The 17,820-nt window shown below is 39.1% G+C and overlaps 1 protein-coding gene across 6 annotated transcripts in view; it reads left to right on the top strand.

Annotated features, from left to right (window-relative positions):
• Window positions 1-17,820, top strand: part of CRCP (CGRP receptor component) — a 55,808-nt gene that overhangs the window by 20,112 nt on the left and 17,876 nt on the right. For 3 of the 6 annotated variants that reach the window (XM_027126244.1, XM_027126249.1, XM_027126248.1), the window contains exons 2-3: window positions 12,041-12,139; window positions 14,684-14,778. In XM_027126244.1, coding sequence (XP_026982045.1) covers window positions 12,041-12,139; window positions 14,684-14,778 — 194 coding nt within the window. Of the gene's footprint in view, window positions 1-5,477; window positions 5,577-6,841; window positions 6,879-12,040; window positions 12,140-14,683; window positions 14,779-17,820 lie in introns of all 6 variants that reach the window. The other 3 variants (XM_027126250.1, XM_027126246.1, XM_027126245.1) reach the window with 2 other exon arrangements.

Below are 17,820 nucleotides of genomic sequence, written 5' to 3'. Positions count from 1 at the left end.
TCCTCACCTCTAAATCAAGTCCATCAGCCAGTCCTGTCATCTCCACGTTCAGAATGTATTTTGAATGCAGCACCATCCCCACTGCTAATTTTGTAGTTCATCATCTCTGGTCCAGATTAAGCAATAGCCTTTGGTTTCCACTCTTGCCCCGCCCCCTCCATTCTGTTTTCCACACAGCAGCCAAAGTGAATTAAAATATTAATTGGATCAAATCACTCCCTGTGTAAAAACCCTTCATTGCTTTTCTGTGTGCTTAGAGGATATCTGCATTTCTTAGTAGGACTACAAGACGCTACGTAACCTCACCCACTCACCAACCTTGTCTCTTGCCACTGTCCCCTCCCCCAAAGAGACACACTTTCCACTGGCAGTCAAGTAATTTCGGTAACTCTCCAAGCCCTTGCATTGCTGTTCCCTCTTCCTGGTAGACTTTTCCCCCTGTCCTGCCCACTTCTTATCTTTTTGACAGCTCAGGTTGAGTGTCCTTTTTCAATGTTGTTTTTCCTCTTTGGTAAATCCAAAATAAGTCCTGCTTTTTGTCTCTCATAGAACCTTTGTTTACTTTTCCCTTAAATAATTACAAGTTCTGATAATAGATGTATGTTTACATGTCTAGTGTATTGTCTCCCTCTTGAGAGTGTAAGTATCATGAAGGCAGGGACCAGTGTCTGTTCCCCTAGTGCTTAGCAGCGCATCTGGCACACAGTAGCCCTTTGGCAAACACAGTCGGCCTTCTGTATTTGCTGGTTTAAACCCCCAGTCGTGGGTTTCACATCCACAGACACAGAGGGCTGACTGTACTTGTGGAGTGAAGTAATATAACAATACTTCATTAATTTAATAAATTAAATTAATAAAAATTAATATAAATTATTTAGCTAGTTTCCTGATTGCTGAGCATATAGATTTTCTGATTTTCCTAAGTGAAATGGTTTCAATCAAGAGTTTTTTCTCCTATATAGTAACCTGTCAACTTCTCCCAAGGAGTCAGTGACTCATCAAGAATTTTGTGGCTAGAGTTTGTGGGAAAATGAGGTTTTCTGAGGTAGGCATGTGGTTTGGGGGTGGAGGGGCCCCTGGAATGAGACTGTCTGGAGGCCTAATTCTGTGTTTTTTGGGCCCCAGCATGCGGCATGTGGGATCTTAGTTCCCCGACCAGGGATCGAACCCGTGCTCCCTGCCTCAGAAGGGCGGAGGCCTAACCGCTGGACCGCCAGGGAAGTCCCTGGAGGCCTAATTCTAGTTCTTGCCTGGCCTCCAGCATGAGGTGTGACCTCTGGGAGTGTGGTCCTTAGGATCTTCAGGAGACCCCTAGGTCTCTGAGAGGGCAAACACATTGTACCTGTTAGGCATTCCCAGGACCTGCAGTGAGGAGGCATGGATGGAAAACTCCCTTGAGTTTTTACTACTTTTTTTTCTTCAATCACTGAGTAACTACCTACTGTGTGAGTGATACATATAGATAGACACACACCAGAAGTTTTTTAAAGGTAAGGAATATTTATGCTTTATTTGGTTGAACGATAGACTTTAAAAATAAAAACTTTTTTTTTTTTGCGGTACGTGGGCCTCTCATTGCTGTGGCCTCTCCCTTTGCGGGGCACAGGCTCCGGACGCGCAGGCTCAGCGGCCATGGCTCACGGGCCCAGCTGCTCTTTAGCATGTGGGATCCTCCTGGACTGGGGCACGAACCCACGTCCCCTGCATCGGCAGGTGGACTCTCAACCACTGCGCCACCAGGGAAGCCCTAAAATTAAAAACTTTTTGACCATCACATCGGATAAAAGGATATAAAACATTCATAGCAAAATTAAGTATTTGTATACTAAGGTATTTGCTGTTTGGCTAACTTTCTCTAATGCCTCGGGACTATTTATATGCCTGGAAAATTTTGTGTTCATCCTTTTATTCTTGAATTTAGTATACATAGTTATGGAAAATGGAGTTTCTTCCACATCATCTTTTTGAGATAGTGTCAGAATTTCCTTCTTTTTACAGCTGGAAATACTGAGGTTTAGAGAAGTTAGCTAATAGGTCTTATAGCAATTCAGTAACAGGACTGGAAAGAGGATAATTTGCTAGCTCCCAAGTGAATGCTACAGTTTAAATTGTTCATTGACTTTGAAGGCTGCTCAGTTTTCTTGGACCAGAGTTTAGCTTTTCAGAACAGGAGTTGAGTCAGTAACATAGGTTAAACATAGGAGAATTTGAGCAATTCTGTTTGTCATTGTGTTCGTAAGAGTTAACTGTGTGGCAGTTAATAGGCACTGTTTGCTTGGACTTTTTTGTGCATGTGTGAGTCTCTAAGGAAAGTCCGTCAGTAGATCATTTTGTTCTGTTTATTCAGAATTTGATTTTCTGAAGTAGTTGTTTGTGTCCATTAAATTGACTCAGCAAGTTAAGCAGATTTTACAGGTTAAATTTCAAATAGTACGTCAGCTTCAGTCAGCTAATTCATGACTTAAGGAAATTGACTGCCTTCCTGTAAGTATAGATTCAGACAGTCTTTAAAATTCACTTGGAATATTTGCTTTAAACATCTGTAAGTAAAATCAGTACCATTCTAAGTCCTACAGGAGAGTATGAAGTAAAAAAACATTGGAGGAGAATGTCCTCAATTACAAGTTATACTAATGTATTTTTTTTTTAACTTCATGGAATTCTTTAGTTTTACATCTCCATTTTTCTCAACTTTTTACCTTGAAAAATTTCAAACCCATGAAACAGTTGCAAAAAGAGCATCTCAAGTTCCTTTATATTCTTTACCTGGGGTCACCATTTGTTAACATTTTTGATGTATCTGCCTTCTCTTTGTTACACATGCCTACATTCTCTCTCCACACACACTCTTTACTGAACCAGTTCAGAGTTGTAGAGATGTCATTTTATCAGTCTTAAAAAGACATTCTCCTGTGTAACTGCAATACCATCATCACACCCAGGGAATTTAGTGCTGATATTACCACTATTATTAAAATGCAACCTATATTAAAATTTCTCCAATTGTTCTAATAATGTTTTATCTGGATTTTTTTTAAAAATTGATTCAGGATCCAATCAAGAATCACACATTGCATTTAGTTGTCAAGGTTCTTTAATCTCCTTTACTCTGAGAAGTTTCTTAGCCTCTTTTTGTGACATTGACATCGTGACAAATGATAGTGATATTTGAAGAATCTAGGCCAGTTGATTTGAAGAAGGTTTCTTAGGTTGGGTTTGTCTGATTATATTCTCATAACTACATTTTCTGACAGGATTGCTATAAGGGATGTTTCCTTCTCAGTGCATCACCTCATCATTATTGGTGCTGTTAAATTGGATAACTTGATTAAGTTGATGTCTGTCAAATCTCACCATATCCTGTTCTCAACAACCTGCCACTTCGTGGTGGTTACAGTAACTTCTTCAGGATAAAAACTGCCTTCAAAAAAAATTTCCCAATACACACAGTTCATTTAGGACTCAGTGAAAGGCAGATACTGTACTCGTTGACATTTAACTGAATAAAGGAATGCCTAGCATATTTTGGCATTTACTCCATTAGTATTTAGCTGGGTAAAAAAATTATTTATCTTCCTAATAAAAGAATCAATGAATAAATCAGCTTCTGCCCACCAGAATGCAAGACGCTGTACTTTTTAAACATCCATTGTTCTCCTGGCTCCAAAACACAGGTTCATGAAAATATACATGAAAGAGAGTTCCTTTCCTTCTTTGTATATTGGCTCTAGAAAAGGCAGAAGATGTTCTTTGGATTCTTGCAATTAACAATATTGACTTGGGCAGTGGGGCAGTAATTTGGAAGAGACAAGGAAAGATTTCCCAGGCCATGGAATAATCTACATGACAGAGGGGGGCTGTGATTTGGAAATGAAGTTGTCACCGTGGCACCTGGGATGGATCCACTGGCCTTGAGGAAAAATAACATGTAATTTTTCTCACCCTGTTCCAGGAAGGGATGTTTTAGTTCCCCTGAATGTTAGGGCATGAAGGGAGTTGTAATTCAGTTTCAAGCAAAGATAGGAGGAGGCCTTGTGGGGTGACTTCCTGATTAAGTAGGCAAAGATGACATGTGGTTTGATTGGTCATTTTCAATTTTATTTATTTATTTATTTATGGCTGTGTTGGGTCTTCATTGCTGTGCGCAGGCTTTCTGTAGTTGAGGCGAGCGGGGGCTACTCTTTGTTGCAGTGCATTAGCTTCTCATTGTGGTGGCTTCTCTTGTTGCGGAGCACGGGCTCTAGGTTTGCGGGTTTCAGTAGTTGTGGCGCACGGGCTTAGTTGCTCTGTGACATGTGGGATCTTCCTGGACCAGGGCTTGAACCTGTGTCCCCTGCATTGGCAGGCGGATTCTTAACCCCTGTGCCACCAGGGATGTCCTGTCATTTTCAGCTTTAAATGAGCCATATCACATACTCTAATTATGCATTATCCTTCCTGTGTTAGGTTCCATTTATGTATTTATTTAAAAATTTTAATTTATTTATTTCTGACTGCGTTGGGTCTTTGTTGCTGCACGCAGGCTTTCTCTAGTTGAGGCGAGTGGTGGCTACTCTTTATTGCAGTGCGTGGGCTTCTCATTGCGGTGGCTTCCCTTGTTGCGGAGCACGGGCTCTAGATGCGCAGCCTTCAGTAGTTGTGGCACTCTGGCTCAATAGTTGTGGCTCACCGGCCGTAGAACGCAGGCTCAGTAGTTGTGGTGCACAGGCTTAGTTGCTCTGTGGCATGTGGGATCTTCCCAGACCAGGGCTCGAACCCGTGTCCCCTGAATTGGCAGGCAGATTCTTAACCACTGCGACACCAGGGAAGTCTCCTAGGTTCCTTTTAAGCATGGTGTTCTTTGTGACCTGAGTTCCATTGTGTCATTTGGGCAAAGCAGCACTTTTGTGAAATCCTGGCTATTTGTTGAATGACCAGTAGCATTTGGTAAGCTTCATGTGCTGATTTGATTAAGTGCTGACATTACTGTGCTGATGACCTAAGGCCTAGGTTGAAGCCTGCGTTAACCACCTGCTTGTTTTGCTTTATTTATTGACTGGGGAAACCACCCATCTATTTGGCTCATGTTTTTGAAATTTTGTGTCCTCAATTTCATCATATAGCCCCATTCCTAGTTTAAGAACAAACAGTAATCTTTGTTGTACATTATGTCAAGTCCATACTCCTTCCTGAAGTTTTAGGATTCTGCATTACTGGTTTCCATTTGTTCAATCCTGTTTTATTTTTCACAATCCCATAGTTATTGTCCACTTCAGTTAGGCTTTCTACTGTGTGCCCTTGAGCAAGTTTTTAAATCTCTGAGCCTCAGTTTCATCATCTATAAAGAAGGAATCATAATAGCTCCTACATCACAGGGTTTTTAATGAGAATTTAAGTGAGGTGATATCTTTTAACAGTAATAGCCTTCGTTTAGGAGAACCTAATAAGTACCAAGAACTGTGGTGCACTTTTAAAATTTGTTTTCCTTTCATCCTCAGAACGGCTTTATGAAGTAGGAAGAAGCGGTGGTTGTGGTGGTGGTAGCCCAGGCAGTAGTGACAATAGATGGTATTTATTGAGCACATACTGTGTTCCAGGTACTTTACATGTTTCAACTCAATCCTGTAACAATGTTACAAGGTTGATACTACAGTTGCCATTTTATAGATGAGAAAATTTAAGCATAGAGAGGTTAAATAACTTGCCCAAATTCACATAGCTACTGGTTGGTGGAGCTGGGTTTAGAATCCAGGCTACATTTCTAGGTACTAGTTATCTGCATTTTTTGTTTTATATGGGGATGCTTAACGGGGGTTAATTAACTCACTGAAACTCACATACCTTGTAAGTGGCAGAGCTGGAATATGAACCTAGAGTTGTCTGATTTCAAAACTGTATTCTTTTAAAATTGAAGTATAGTTGATTTACAGTGATTCAGGTATACAGCAAAGTGATTCAGCTATACATATATATATTATGTATATATGTATTCTTTTTCAGGTTCTTTTCCATTATAGATTATTACAAGATATTGACTGTAGTTCCCTGTGCTGTACACTATACAGTAGGTCAAAACTGTGTTCTTAATTATTATACTGTACTGCCTCCAGACTGTTAAAAACAATAAGTGCTTTCTGATGTGATACTGTAGAATGGATCAGTTGTAATTTAATGCACGTCACATTGCTGTGCTCATTCATACATGAAAGGTGACGTTTTGCCTTGATTGACCATTGCCAGTGCTCAACACCTGAACTCTAGTGGTTGAGTTGATAGAAAAGATGAACACCTTGGGAGTTTTGTGGGTATCTGGCAGGATTCCAGATGTTGCTGGAATTTCCAGTAGTGATGTTAGTGTTAAGGGTCCCATTTCTGGTGATTCAACAGGAGGACTTGGCTGCCCAAAATGTCAATAGCTGATGGAAGGCAGATGGTACTGTAGAGAGGACATGGCTGTGGGATGAGGTGGCACTCTGTTTCTCCAGTTAATTCTAGCACCCTCTGTTTATTGACATCCCCCTACTCCTGTGGTTTTGCCCCCGTGTTCTTCCTGTAACTAACTTCCCCTAGATACCTGACTTCTCAACTTTTGCCTGCTTGGACCAGGGATAAGTATAGTATTTTAATCACCTACTTGGTGTTGGATGTGTGATATACTGTGGCTGTTAAAAGGAGAATTTGCTCTGAATTTGTCCATCGCCAGCTAAACCAGTAAGACTTAGGACGTTTCTCAATTTTAGGTTGTAGTCCCCAAATTTCTGAACTGTGCTACTGAATCTTGACAGAGGGATTATTTTGTAGATATTTAATTCCCACAGAGGGATGTGAGCCCAGACTGATGATAATTTACTTTATTTTGCAGGAAGGATGCTAGCGCTGCGCTGCTCAGTAACTATGAGGTAAATAGCTTTGGACTATTGTGTTTTCCTCTCTGATCGTTTGCCCTTTGCTTCTGAAGATTATTCAGTTCGTTTTGGTTAGAAATGACTGAATTCCTTTAGATTTGCCACTTTAAAATAGGAGAGATGGCACCATCTGGTGGACCTTGGAATAGTCTTAGCTTGGTAAATTATATACAGTAATTCAGGGAAGCTGGGAAGCCTTTAGTTTACTGTAGGCAACCTTCTCCAAATCCCAAAGATTTTAGATCTTCATTTGGGATGCCTTCCTGTGATGGAAACATCAGTTTTGGAACTGTTTCTGTTTGCAGAAGTTTTCCATTAAAATGCTTAACGCCTTTTCCTAATTACCACTCTTTAGCTGTAAAATGCTTTTATAAGTTATTATTTTGATCCTCATAATAGTCTCATAAGTATTAACACCTTCATTTTGGAAGTGAGAGTTTAGTGACTCACCATAATGAATAATTTAGTAGGAAGTAACAGGTTTGGAATTTGGGGGCTTGAGGATTGGGTTGCTGGGGAAAGAAAGGAAAGAAGTTGGTGAGAGGGAGGAGAGAACATTATTTTTGCCTACTATTTTGCCTGGGTGTTGTTTGGTACTAGCAAAACTATCTGATAGGTTGACTCCAGGTATAGAAAAAACCATTCATATATTCACTGTCCATTTTTCTTATGCCAGAGTCTAAACTCAGGAAGACTTATAGGAGATTTGAGTCTCCATTTTGTGATATATGTAGAAGGTAGTAGATTTAACACAGTGGGCCATGTTCTTTTCTTCCTAAAGGTTCATCTTAAATGGTTGCTGCTCATAATAGGAAGGAAATGGTTGTTGGTCAAGCCGTTGGCTTTTTTTTGTGGGTGTGTGTGGTATGCGGGCCTCTCACTGTTGTGGCCTCTCCCGTTGCGGAGCACAGGCTCCGGATGCGCAGGCTCAGCGGCCATGGCTCACGGGCCCAGCCGCTCCGCGGCATGTGGGATCTTCCCGGACCGGGGCAGGAACCCGTGTCCCCTGCATTGGCAGGCGGACTCTCAACCACTGCGCCACCAGGGAAGCCCCAAGCCGTTGGCTTTTAGGAACCTCCTTCTCCAGCTTAGACTCTGGACAAGGTGTGTAGTGTTTTATCCATTGGGGAAACATTGCATTAATTGGGTCTCATGCCCCTATTTCTGAAAGGAATGACAGGCAGGGGATGGGTTGCGTTTTATCTAGTCGTTAGTGTGTTTATGATCCTATGCTTCTCTCAGTTCTCTGGTATAATCTCTAAAACAGGAGAGAGATTTCCTCCCCTGACCCTTCTTAGCACTAATACACATGTGTTTCTACCTTGTGGAGAAAATTTACTTCTAAAGTTATATAGCAGTTTTTCTTTCTTTCTTTTTTTTTTTTTTGTAAACTACTTTTATCGCTTGCTTCATAATTTTTCTTTTCCAGAAATAAAATAGATTTTCATGTTAGAGAAGCAAGATCATTTTAAAAAATAATTGATTAATTTATTTATTTTTGGCTACGTTGGGTCTTCATTGCTGCACACGGGCTTTCTCTAGTTGCAGTAAGCGGGGGCTACTCTTTGTTGCAGTGCGTGGGCTTCTTACTGCAGTGGCTTCTCTTGTTGTGGAGCACAGGCTCTAGGCACTCAGGTTTCAGTAGTTGTGGCACACGGGCTCAGTAGTACTGGCTCGTGGGCTCTAGAGCGCAGGCTCAGTAGTTGTGATGCACGGGCTTAGTTGCTCTGCGACATGTGGGATCTTCCCGGACCAGGGCTCGAACCCGTGTCCCCTACATTGGCAGGCGGATTCTTAACCACTGCTCCACCAGCGAAGCCCGAGAAGCAAGATCTTTAAAACAAACAAACAAACAAAAATATATATATATATATGTGTGTGTGTGTGTGTATATATATATATATATATATATATATATATTTTAGGAAAATTTTTTAAAATTCAGGTACAGTCAGCATACAACATTATATTAGTTTCAGGCATACAACATAATGTTTTGATATTTGTATATATTGCAAAATGATTACCACAATAAGTCTACTTAACATCACTCACCATACATAGTTACATAATTCTTTTCTTCTTGTGTTGAGAACTTTTTAAGATTTACTCTTTTAGCAACTTTCAAATATGCAATACAGTATTATTAACTGACGTTGCCATGCTGTACATTATATCCCCATGACTTACTTAGTTTATAACCGGAAGTTTGTAACTTCTGACCACCTTCATCCAGTTTGCTTACTCCCCCCGCTGTCTCTGGCAACCATTTGTTCTCTGTATCTATGAGCTTGGTTTCTGGTTTCGATTTTGTTTTTGTTTTTGTTTTAATTTTTGGCCATGCTGCGTGGCATGCGGGGACTTAGCTCCCTGACCGGGGATTGAACCCACGCCCCCTACAGTGGAAGCATGGAGTCTTAACCACTGGACCGCCAGGGAAGTCCCTTCTTTTTTTTCCTTTTCTTTTTTAGATTCCACGTATAAGTGATACCATACAGTATTTGTCTTTCTCTGACTTCTTTCACTTAGCATAATGCCCTCAAGTTCCATTCATGTTGTCACAGATGGCAAGATTTCATTCTTTTTTATGGATGAATAATATTCCTTTGTATATATATGCCACAATTTCTTTATCCATTCATCTGTAAATGGACGCTTTAGTTTATTTCCTTACCTTGACTATTGTAAATAATGCTGCAGTGAACATGGGGGTGCATATATCCTTTTGAATTACTGTTTTTGTTTTCTTTGGATAGTTACCCAGAAGTGGAATGCCTGAATCATATCGTACTTCTATTTTCAATTTTTTGATGATCCTTCATACTGTTTTCCATAGTGGCTGCACCAATTAACATTCCCACCTATAGTACACAGTGGTTTCCTTTTCTCCACATCCTCCTCAATATTTATTTCTTGACTTTTTAATAATAGCCATTCTAACAGGTGTGAGGTGGTAATCTCATTGTGGTTTTTATTTGCATTTCCCTGCTGATTAGTGATGTTGAGCATCTTTTATGTACCTGTTGGCCATCTGTATGTATTCTTCGGAAAAATGCCCGTTTTTAAATTAGATTGTTTGTTTGTTTTGTTCTGGAGTTGTATGAATTTATATATTTTGGATATTAACCCCTTATCAGCTACATGATTTGCAGATATTTTCTCCCATTCAGTAGGTTGCATTTTGTTGATGATTTTCTTTGCTGCACAGCAGCTTTTTAGTTTGATGTAGTCCCACTTGTTTATTTTTGCCTTTGTTGTCTTAGCTTTTGGTGCTAAATCCAAAAAGTCATTGCCAAGACCAATGTCAAGGAGCTTACTGCCTGTGCTTTCTTCTAGGAATTTTATGGTTTCAGGTCTTACATCATCAAGTCTTTAATCCATTTTGAGTTAATTTTTGTGTATGGTGTATATAGTGGTCTAGTTTCATTCTTTTGCATGTGGCTGTCCAGTTTTCCCAACACCATTTATTGAGGAGACTGTTCTTTCCCATTGTGTATTCTTGGCTCCTTTATCATAAATTAATTGACCATATATGTGTGGATTTATATCTGGGCTCTCTATTCTGTTCCATTGATCTCTGCATCTGTTTTAGGCCAACACCATACTGTTTTGATTACTATAGCTTTGTAATGTAGTTTGAAACCAGGGAGTGTGATGCCTCCAGCTTTGTTCTTCTTTCTCAGGATTGCTTTGACTATTCTGGATCTTTTGTGATTCCATACAAATTTTGGGATTGTTCTATTTCTGTGAAATAGGCAGTTGGAATTTTGATGAGAATTGCATTGAACCTGTAGTTTGCTTTGGGTAGTATGGACATTTTAGCAATATTAATTCTTCCAATGCATGAACATTTATGTGTGTCTTCTTCAGTTTCTTTCATCAGTGTCTTATAGTTTCCACTGTACAGGTCTTTTGCCTCCTTGGTTAAATTTATTCCTAAGTTTATCTTTTTTGTTGCAATTATAATAAATAGGATTGTTTTCTTAATTTCTCTTTTAATAGTTTGTTATTAGTGTATAGAAACATAACAGATTCCTGTATGTTGATTTTGTATCCTGCAACTTTACTGAATTCATTTATTCTAACAGTTTTTTGGTGGAGTCTTCAGGGATTTCTATAAGTAATACCATGTCATCTGCAAATAGTGACAGTTTTACTTTTTCCTTTCCCATTTGGATGGCTAAATTTTATTCCTTTTCTTGCCTAATTGCCCTGGCTAGGACTTCCAATACTATGTTGAATAAAAGAGGCAAGAGTGGGCACCGTTGTCTTATTCCAGATCTTAGAGAAGCTTTTGGTTTTTCACTGTGGAGTATGATGTTAGCTCTGGGCTTATCATTTATGGCCTTTATTATGTTGAGGTATGTTTCCTCTATACCCACTTTGTTTAGAGTTTTGATCATAGATGTTGAATTTTGTCAATTGCTTTTTCTGCATCTATTGAGATGTTCATATTATAGGAAAATTTACTTTCAAATACTCAGAATATTATTTTTGAGAGCCAAGGAGATCAGTTATATGGTGTGTATTGGTAGGAAACACTTGAAATAGTTTATGTAAACAAATGAATTTGCAGTATTTGACTTAGATAAAAGAGCATTTTTATTTTATTTTATTTTTTTAAAATTTATTTTAATTAATTAATTTATTTGGGCTGCGTTGGGTCTTTGTTGCTTGCTGTGTGCGGGCTTTCTCTAGTTGTGATGAGTGGGAGCTACTCTTCATTGCGGTGCACTGGCTTCTCATTGTGGTGGCTTCTCTTGTTGCGGAGCACGGACTCTAGGCACACGGGCTTCAGTAGGTGTGGCACGTGGGCTCAGTAGTTGAGGCTCGTGGGCTCTAGAGCACAGGCTCAGTAGTTGTGGCGCACAGGGTTAGTTGCTCCATGGCATGTGGGATCTTCCCGAACCAGGGCTCGAACCTGTGTCCCCTGAATTGGCAGGCAGATTCTTAACCACTGTGCCACCTGGGAAGCCCAAGAGCATTTTTAACAAGTCACATGCTTCTCGGACTTATTTGCTCTAATGCAAGAGTTTGGGGGAGGGTTTATGAGAAGAAAAGAGATATTATTCTCTTCATCCTTTAAAATCATTGACCTTGGAATAGATACATTTCTCAAATTTACTTACGGAAATCTTTTGTATATCTCTTCCTAGGTGTTCCAGTTACTAACTGATATGAAAGAGCAGCGTAAAGAAAGTGGAAAGAATAAACACAGTTCCGGGCAACAGAACTTGAATACTATCACGTATGAAGTAAGCCTAGGTTTTTGGAAGTTCTACCCAAACTGCCATTGAAGGGGGTTGGTTTATCTTGCTGATGACTGGCCACTGAATCATGACTACCTATTATCTGATTTGAGTAGGTTTACTGTAACCCAGTTTTTATCCTGTTTATAGAAGTGGAAAGAGTTTGGCCAATTGCGAATGTCAACCAATTGCAAAGTCAGAGGAGGGAATAATTAAAAGTCTGCCATCACTTCTAATACCAATTGCAAGTCGGGGAGCCCCACGACCACCCTCAGGTTCAATAATTCACTGGAAGTACTCACGGAACTTGCTAAAAGCTATAATGTTCACTGGTACAGGTTATTACAAGGAAAAGATACAGATTAAATTTGGCCAAGGGAAGAAGCAAATGGGGCAGGTGCCAGGAGAAATACCAAATGCAGAGCTTCCACTGTTCTCTAATGTGGAGTCAGAGCACATTTCTCTTGAAATCAGTGTGTGTTAATACACACAGAATATTGCCAGCCAAGGAAGCTCAGCCAAGCTTTGGTGTCCAGAGTTTTTACTGGGGCTCCATTACCTAGGCATGATTGAATGATTGATTGCCTGTGTAGTTCATGTTAGCCTCCAGGTCTACTGATACTGCATGACCCAAAGCCCCTACTCTAAATCTCATTGTTAAGACCATCCAGTAGGACATAAGGCCCCCAGACAAAGATACTCCTATTAGATATAATGTTCCAGGAGTATGGAGATTACCTCCCAAAAGCTGAGGGCAAAGTCCAGACTCTCCGTTTTAGCGAAGCCAAACTCTTTATTACAGAGAAAGTGATACTTTTTATGGTAGAAAACTTAGAAAGTACAAAAAAGCATAAAGAAGAAATCAAAAGTAATTCATAATCTTAATATCTAGTTGATAGTTTGTTGCATTCTCTCCCAATCTTATGCTTAAGCTGTTGTATTTGTTATATAATGTTTGATTTTTATATCTGTCATTTTGTTTTTTCTTGTTATTTGCTTTCAATTTTGATTTTGTCTTTAAAGAGGTTTGGATTTAACTCTTTTAATTTTTCTTTTCAAAGACATTTTTAAACTTGCATTAATGTATCATAACCTCTTTTAAGGAAAATAAGGAATTTAACACTTTCGTCACCATTCCTTCCCATCTGATTTTTTTCATTTAATTGTGTGTTTAGAACCCTACAGTTCATTTATTCATTCGTGTTCTTTCACATTATATAGTTCATCTCTTTCAAAGAAGGAAATAAAGATTGTTGGTAATTAGTTTTATACACATTTCAAACTATCAAGCACCCTTAACTACACAGTTAATTAGTTTATACTCACTATCACTCTATTAATTTTTTTTAAATTTTAATTAATTTATTTATTTTTGGCTGCATCGGGTCTTTGTTGCTGCACGTGGGCTTTCTCTAGTTGCAGCGAGCGGGGGCTACTCTTCGTTGTGGTGCATGGGCCTCTCATTGCAGTGGCTTCTCCTGTTGTGGAGCATGGGCTCTAGGCACGCAAGCTTCAGTAGTTGTGGAGCACAGGCTCTAGAGCACAGGCTCAGTAGTTGTGGACCACGGGCTTAGTTGCTCTGTGGCACGTGGGATCTTCCCTGACCAGGGATGGAATCCATGTCCGCTGCAGTGGCAGGCAGATTCTTAACTACTGTGCCACCAGGGAAGTCCCCACTCTATTAATTCTTAAGTTCTTGCTTTTAATTTTTGGTGCCTTAAGGAAAGTTACCTTGGTAATAAATGTGCCCTTCTCATTTCGTGATACAGAGTACATGGTATCAGTGTCTTATTACTGATGCTGTTAACTTTGATAACTTGGTTAAGGTGGTGTCTGCCTGGTTTCTCCACTGTAAAGTTACTGTTTTTCCATTTCCATATTCTGTTAATTCGCAAAGCGTCACCTAGTCCAGCCCACATACAAGGGGAAGGGGAATAGGCTTCATCTCTTAAGGGAGGGATATTAAAGAATTTGAGGACACACATTAAAACTACCACAGTAATTAATAAATATTTTGGGGAAGCTGCTTTGAGACTATGCAAATATCCTACTTCTTAAGCTTTTGCCCATTAATTTTAGTATTCATTGGTGGATCCTTCCTGCATTAATTATTCCTATGGTGCGATTGCCCAATGGTGATTTATTTCCCTCATTCTATGTTTAATTGTTAGAATTCTTTGTAAGAAAGAGTTGTTCCTTCTAATTCATTTATTGGGTCATTTATATATGGACTTAAGGCTATTTATTTTATTCTTCGGGTTCCCTGTCTATAAAAAATTGATACATGATAACACAGTTGTCAGACTGAGTTTGTTCTTTAAGATCAGAAAAGCTTTATTCTAAAATTTCAGTAATCTTTTTGTTCTAGCTACTGGTTTTATTTTTGAGGAATTCCCATTATATGAAGATTGAGTCTTCTGAAGGCATTTGTTTTACAAAAGATTTTTGAAGCAAAATTTTAGAATACTGAATTATAGCCATTGGCTTCTCTTTTTGTCATTTGGGGTTGTTTGTCTTATGCTTGCCTTTCCCTTTTTTTTTTTTTTGTAGACATTAAAATACATATCAAAAACACCATGCAGGCACCAGAGTCCTGAGATTGTGAGAGAATTTCTCACAGCAGTGAAAAGCCACAAGTTAACCAAGTAAGTAAAAATAATCTTAAGTGGGAAAAGACTGACACATAATGAAAATGATAACTTATAAAAGTCATCCTCAGCAACTGTGTATTTATATTAGGTTGGGTTTTGAATTGTAATCAGTACACAGGGCGTAGGGTCATGGTATTGTATAAATTTATTGATTGATTGATTGATTGATTGCTGCTTTGGGTCTTCATTGCTGTGCGCGGGCTTCTCGTTGTGGTGGCTTCTCTTGTTGTGGAGCACGGGCTCTAGGTTCGCGGGCTGTAGAGTACAGGCTCAGTAGTTGTGGTGCACAGGCTTAGCTGCTCCGCGGCATGTGGGATATTCCTGGATCAGGGATCGAACCTGTGTCCCCTGCATTGGCAGGCGGATTCTCACTGCACCACCAGGGAAGTCCCAGGGTCATGGTACTGTAGATGAGACAACTGAGACTTAGACACTGGGATCCTTCTAGAGCCAGAAACAGAATATAGTGGGCTTTTTAATCTCAAAAATGTTTCCCAAAAATCTTCCCATAACCCCTTCCCAGCATTCAGACTAAACTGGTTGAAAAACGGGATTCACAAATTGAAGGGCTTTTTATAAAGTTGATGAATTAATTCATTTCACATTTGTGTTTGTTTGGGGCAAAAATGGCTTGATAATATTCTGTCTGCTCTTCTACTGCCCATTTACTTTCTTGGTGACTTTCTTGAATAAGTTAAGTTTGTAGGAATTAAAAACATTAAGAATTAGATCAAAAGTTTCCATGAGAAGAAAACTAGCCATAGTCTTTAGAATTGATACTAGAGCTGATAAATCCAAAAAGCTTTTGTCATTCATTGAGAATAATCAATAATTTTCTTTTGGAGGAAACATTTGGTGTTAGTTCAGGCGCACAGTTGATACACTATCAGTAAACTAAGTGCCCTTTTCCCCTTGCCTCTCTTCTCTAAATGAACTCTGAAGACAAACATCTTTCAAATGTGTGCATATGTGTGCTTGTGTGTATGTTTACAGTTTGTTTTATTTTTGTGAGAAAATACACATAACATAAAATTTACCATCTTAACCATTTTTTTAAAAATTTATTTATTTTTTTGGCTGCGTTGGGTCTTTGTTGTGGTGCGCGGGCTTCTCATTGCAGTGGCTTCTCTTGTTGCGGAGCACAGGCTCTAGGCACACGGACTTCAGTAGTTCTGGCACATGGGCTCAATAGTTGTGGCTTGCAGGCTCTAGAGCATAGGCTTAGTAGTTGTGGTACATGGGCTTAGTTGCTCTGTGGCATGTGGGATCTTCCTGGACCAGGGCTCGAACCTGTGTCTCCTGCATTGGCAGGCGGATTCTTAACCACTGCGCCACCAGGGAAGCCCTACCATCTTAACCACTTTTTTTTTTCATCTTAACCACTTTTAAGCCTTCAGTTCATCTATATTAAGTATAGTGTTCACATTGTGTGTAACCAATACCCAGAATTTTTTTTTTTTAATTTATTTGGTTGTACTGGGTCTTTGTTGCAGCAGGCAGGCTCCTTCGTTGCAGCTCACGGGCTCCTTAGTTGCGGCTTACTGGCTCCTTAGTTGTGGCTCACAGGCTCCTTAGTTGCAGCATGCGAACTCTTAGTTGAGGCACACATGTGGGATCTAGTTCCGTGAACCTGGGCCCCCTGCATTGGGAGAGTGGAGTCTTCACCACTGCGCCACCAGGGAAGTCCCCAGAACTTTTAAAATCTTACAAAACAATATGTATACCAATTACACAACTCCCCATTTCCTGCTCTCCCCAGCCCCTGACACCACCACTCTGTTTTCTGTTTCTGTGGATTTGACTATTCTATATACCTCATGTAATTAGAATCATATAGTATTTGTCTTAAAAAAAAAGTCTGAATATTATTTAATATTGTTATCTTTTTATTTTAACCATTTTTAAGTGTGTGATTCAGTGGCATTAGATATATTTAATTGTTGCACATCTCTGCCATCCATCCACAGGACAGTTTTTCATCATGCAAAACTAAAACTCTATACCCATTAAACAATGACTCCCCATATTCCGCATCCTCTAGCCCTGGTAACCACCAATTTGCTTTATGTCTCATGAATTTGGCTACTTTAAGTACCTCATATGAGAATCATACAGTATTTTTTCTTTTGTGACTGGCTTATTTCATTTATTATGTCTTCAGGGTTCATTGATATTATAGTATGTGTCAGATTTTCCTTCCTTTTGAAGTCTGCATAGTATTACATTTCATGTATATATGACATTTTGTTTATTCATTTATCAACTGATGTATACCTGGGTTGTTTCCACCTTTCGGCTGTTGCACATAATTATGCTGCTATGAACATGAATGTACAAATATCTCTTTGAGACCCAGCATTCAGTTCTTTTGATTGAGTATATACCCAGAAGCCACGTTTGCTGGATCTTATGATAATTCTATTTTTAAATTTTTGAGGAACTGCCATACTGTTTTCCATAGTGTCTGCTCCATTTACATTCCCACAAACAGTGCACAAGGGTTCTAATTTCTCCACATCCTCATCAACACTTCTTATTTTATCTTCTCCCTTTTGTTACAGTTGTCATATTTATTACATCTGTATATGTTGAAAATAGTGTTTAGCAGTGTTTTATTACTTACGTTCTATACTTCTACATATTTTAAAGAACATAAGAGGACAAAAACAGTCTTTTATATTGACCCAGAATTTTGCTATTTCTTTTGCTCTTCATTCATTCCTGTTCCATGTTTACTTTTTATCATTCAGCCTGAAGAACTTCCTCTATCGTTCTTTTAGAACAGGCCTGCTGGCTACAGTTTTCTTTCAAATGAGAATGTTATTATTTTCTTTCATTCCTGAAGGATAGTTTCACAGGGTTGAATGAACTTTTCTTTCAGCACGTTAAAGATGTTAGTTCAGTGTCTTCTGATTGCCATGGTTTCTGATGAGAAATCTGTGGTCATGCCAATATGTAATGTATTATTTTCCTCTGACTGTTTTCAGTACTTTTCTTTATGTTTGGTCTTTGAAGATTTGATTATGATATATACAT

This window comes from Aethalodelphis obliquidens, unplaced genomic scaffold (assembly GCF_003676395.1).
Source record: "Aethalodelphis obliquidens isolate GAN/ISIS:26980383/991018 unplaced genomic scaffold, ASM367639v1 scaffold30, whole genome shotgun sequence".
Classification (NCBI taxonomy): Eukaryota; Metazoa; Chordata; class Mammalia; order Artiodactyla; family Delphinidae; genus Aethalodelphis; species Aethalodelphis obliquidens.
The sequence above is the reverse complement of the archived record's forward strand: the minus strand, read 5'-3'. Positions and strand labels throughout refer to the sequence as shown.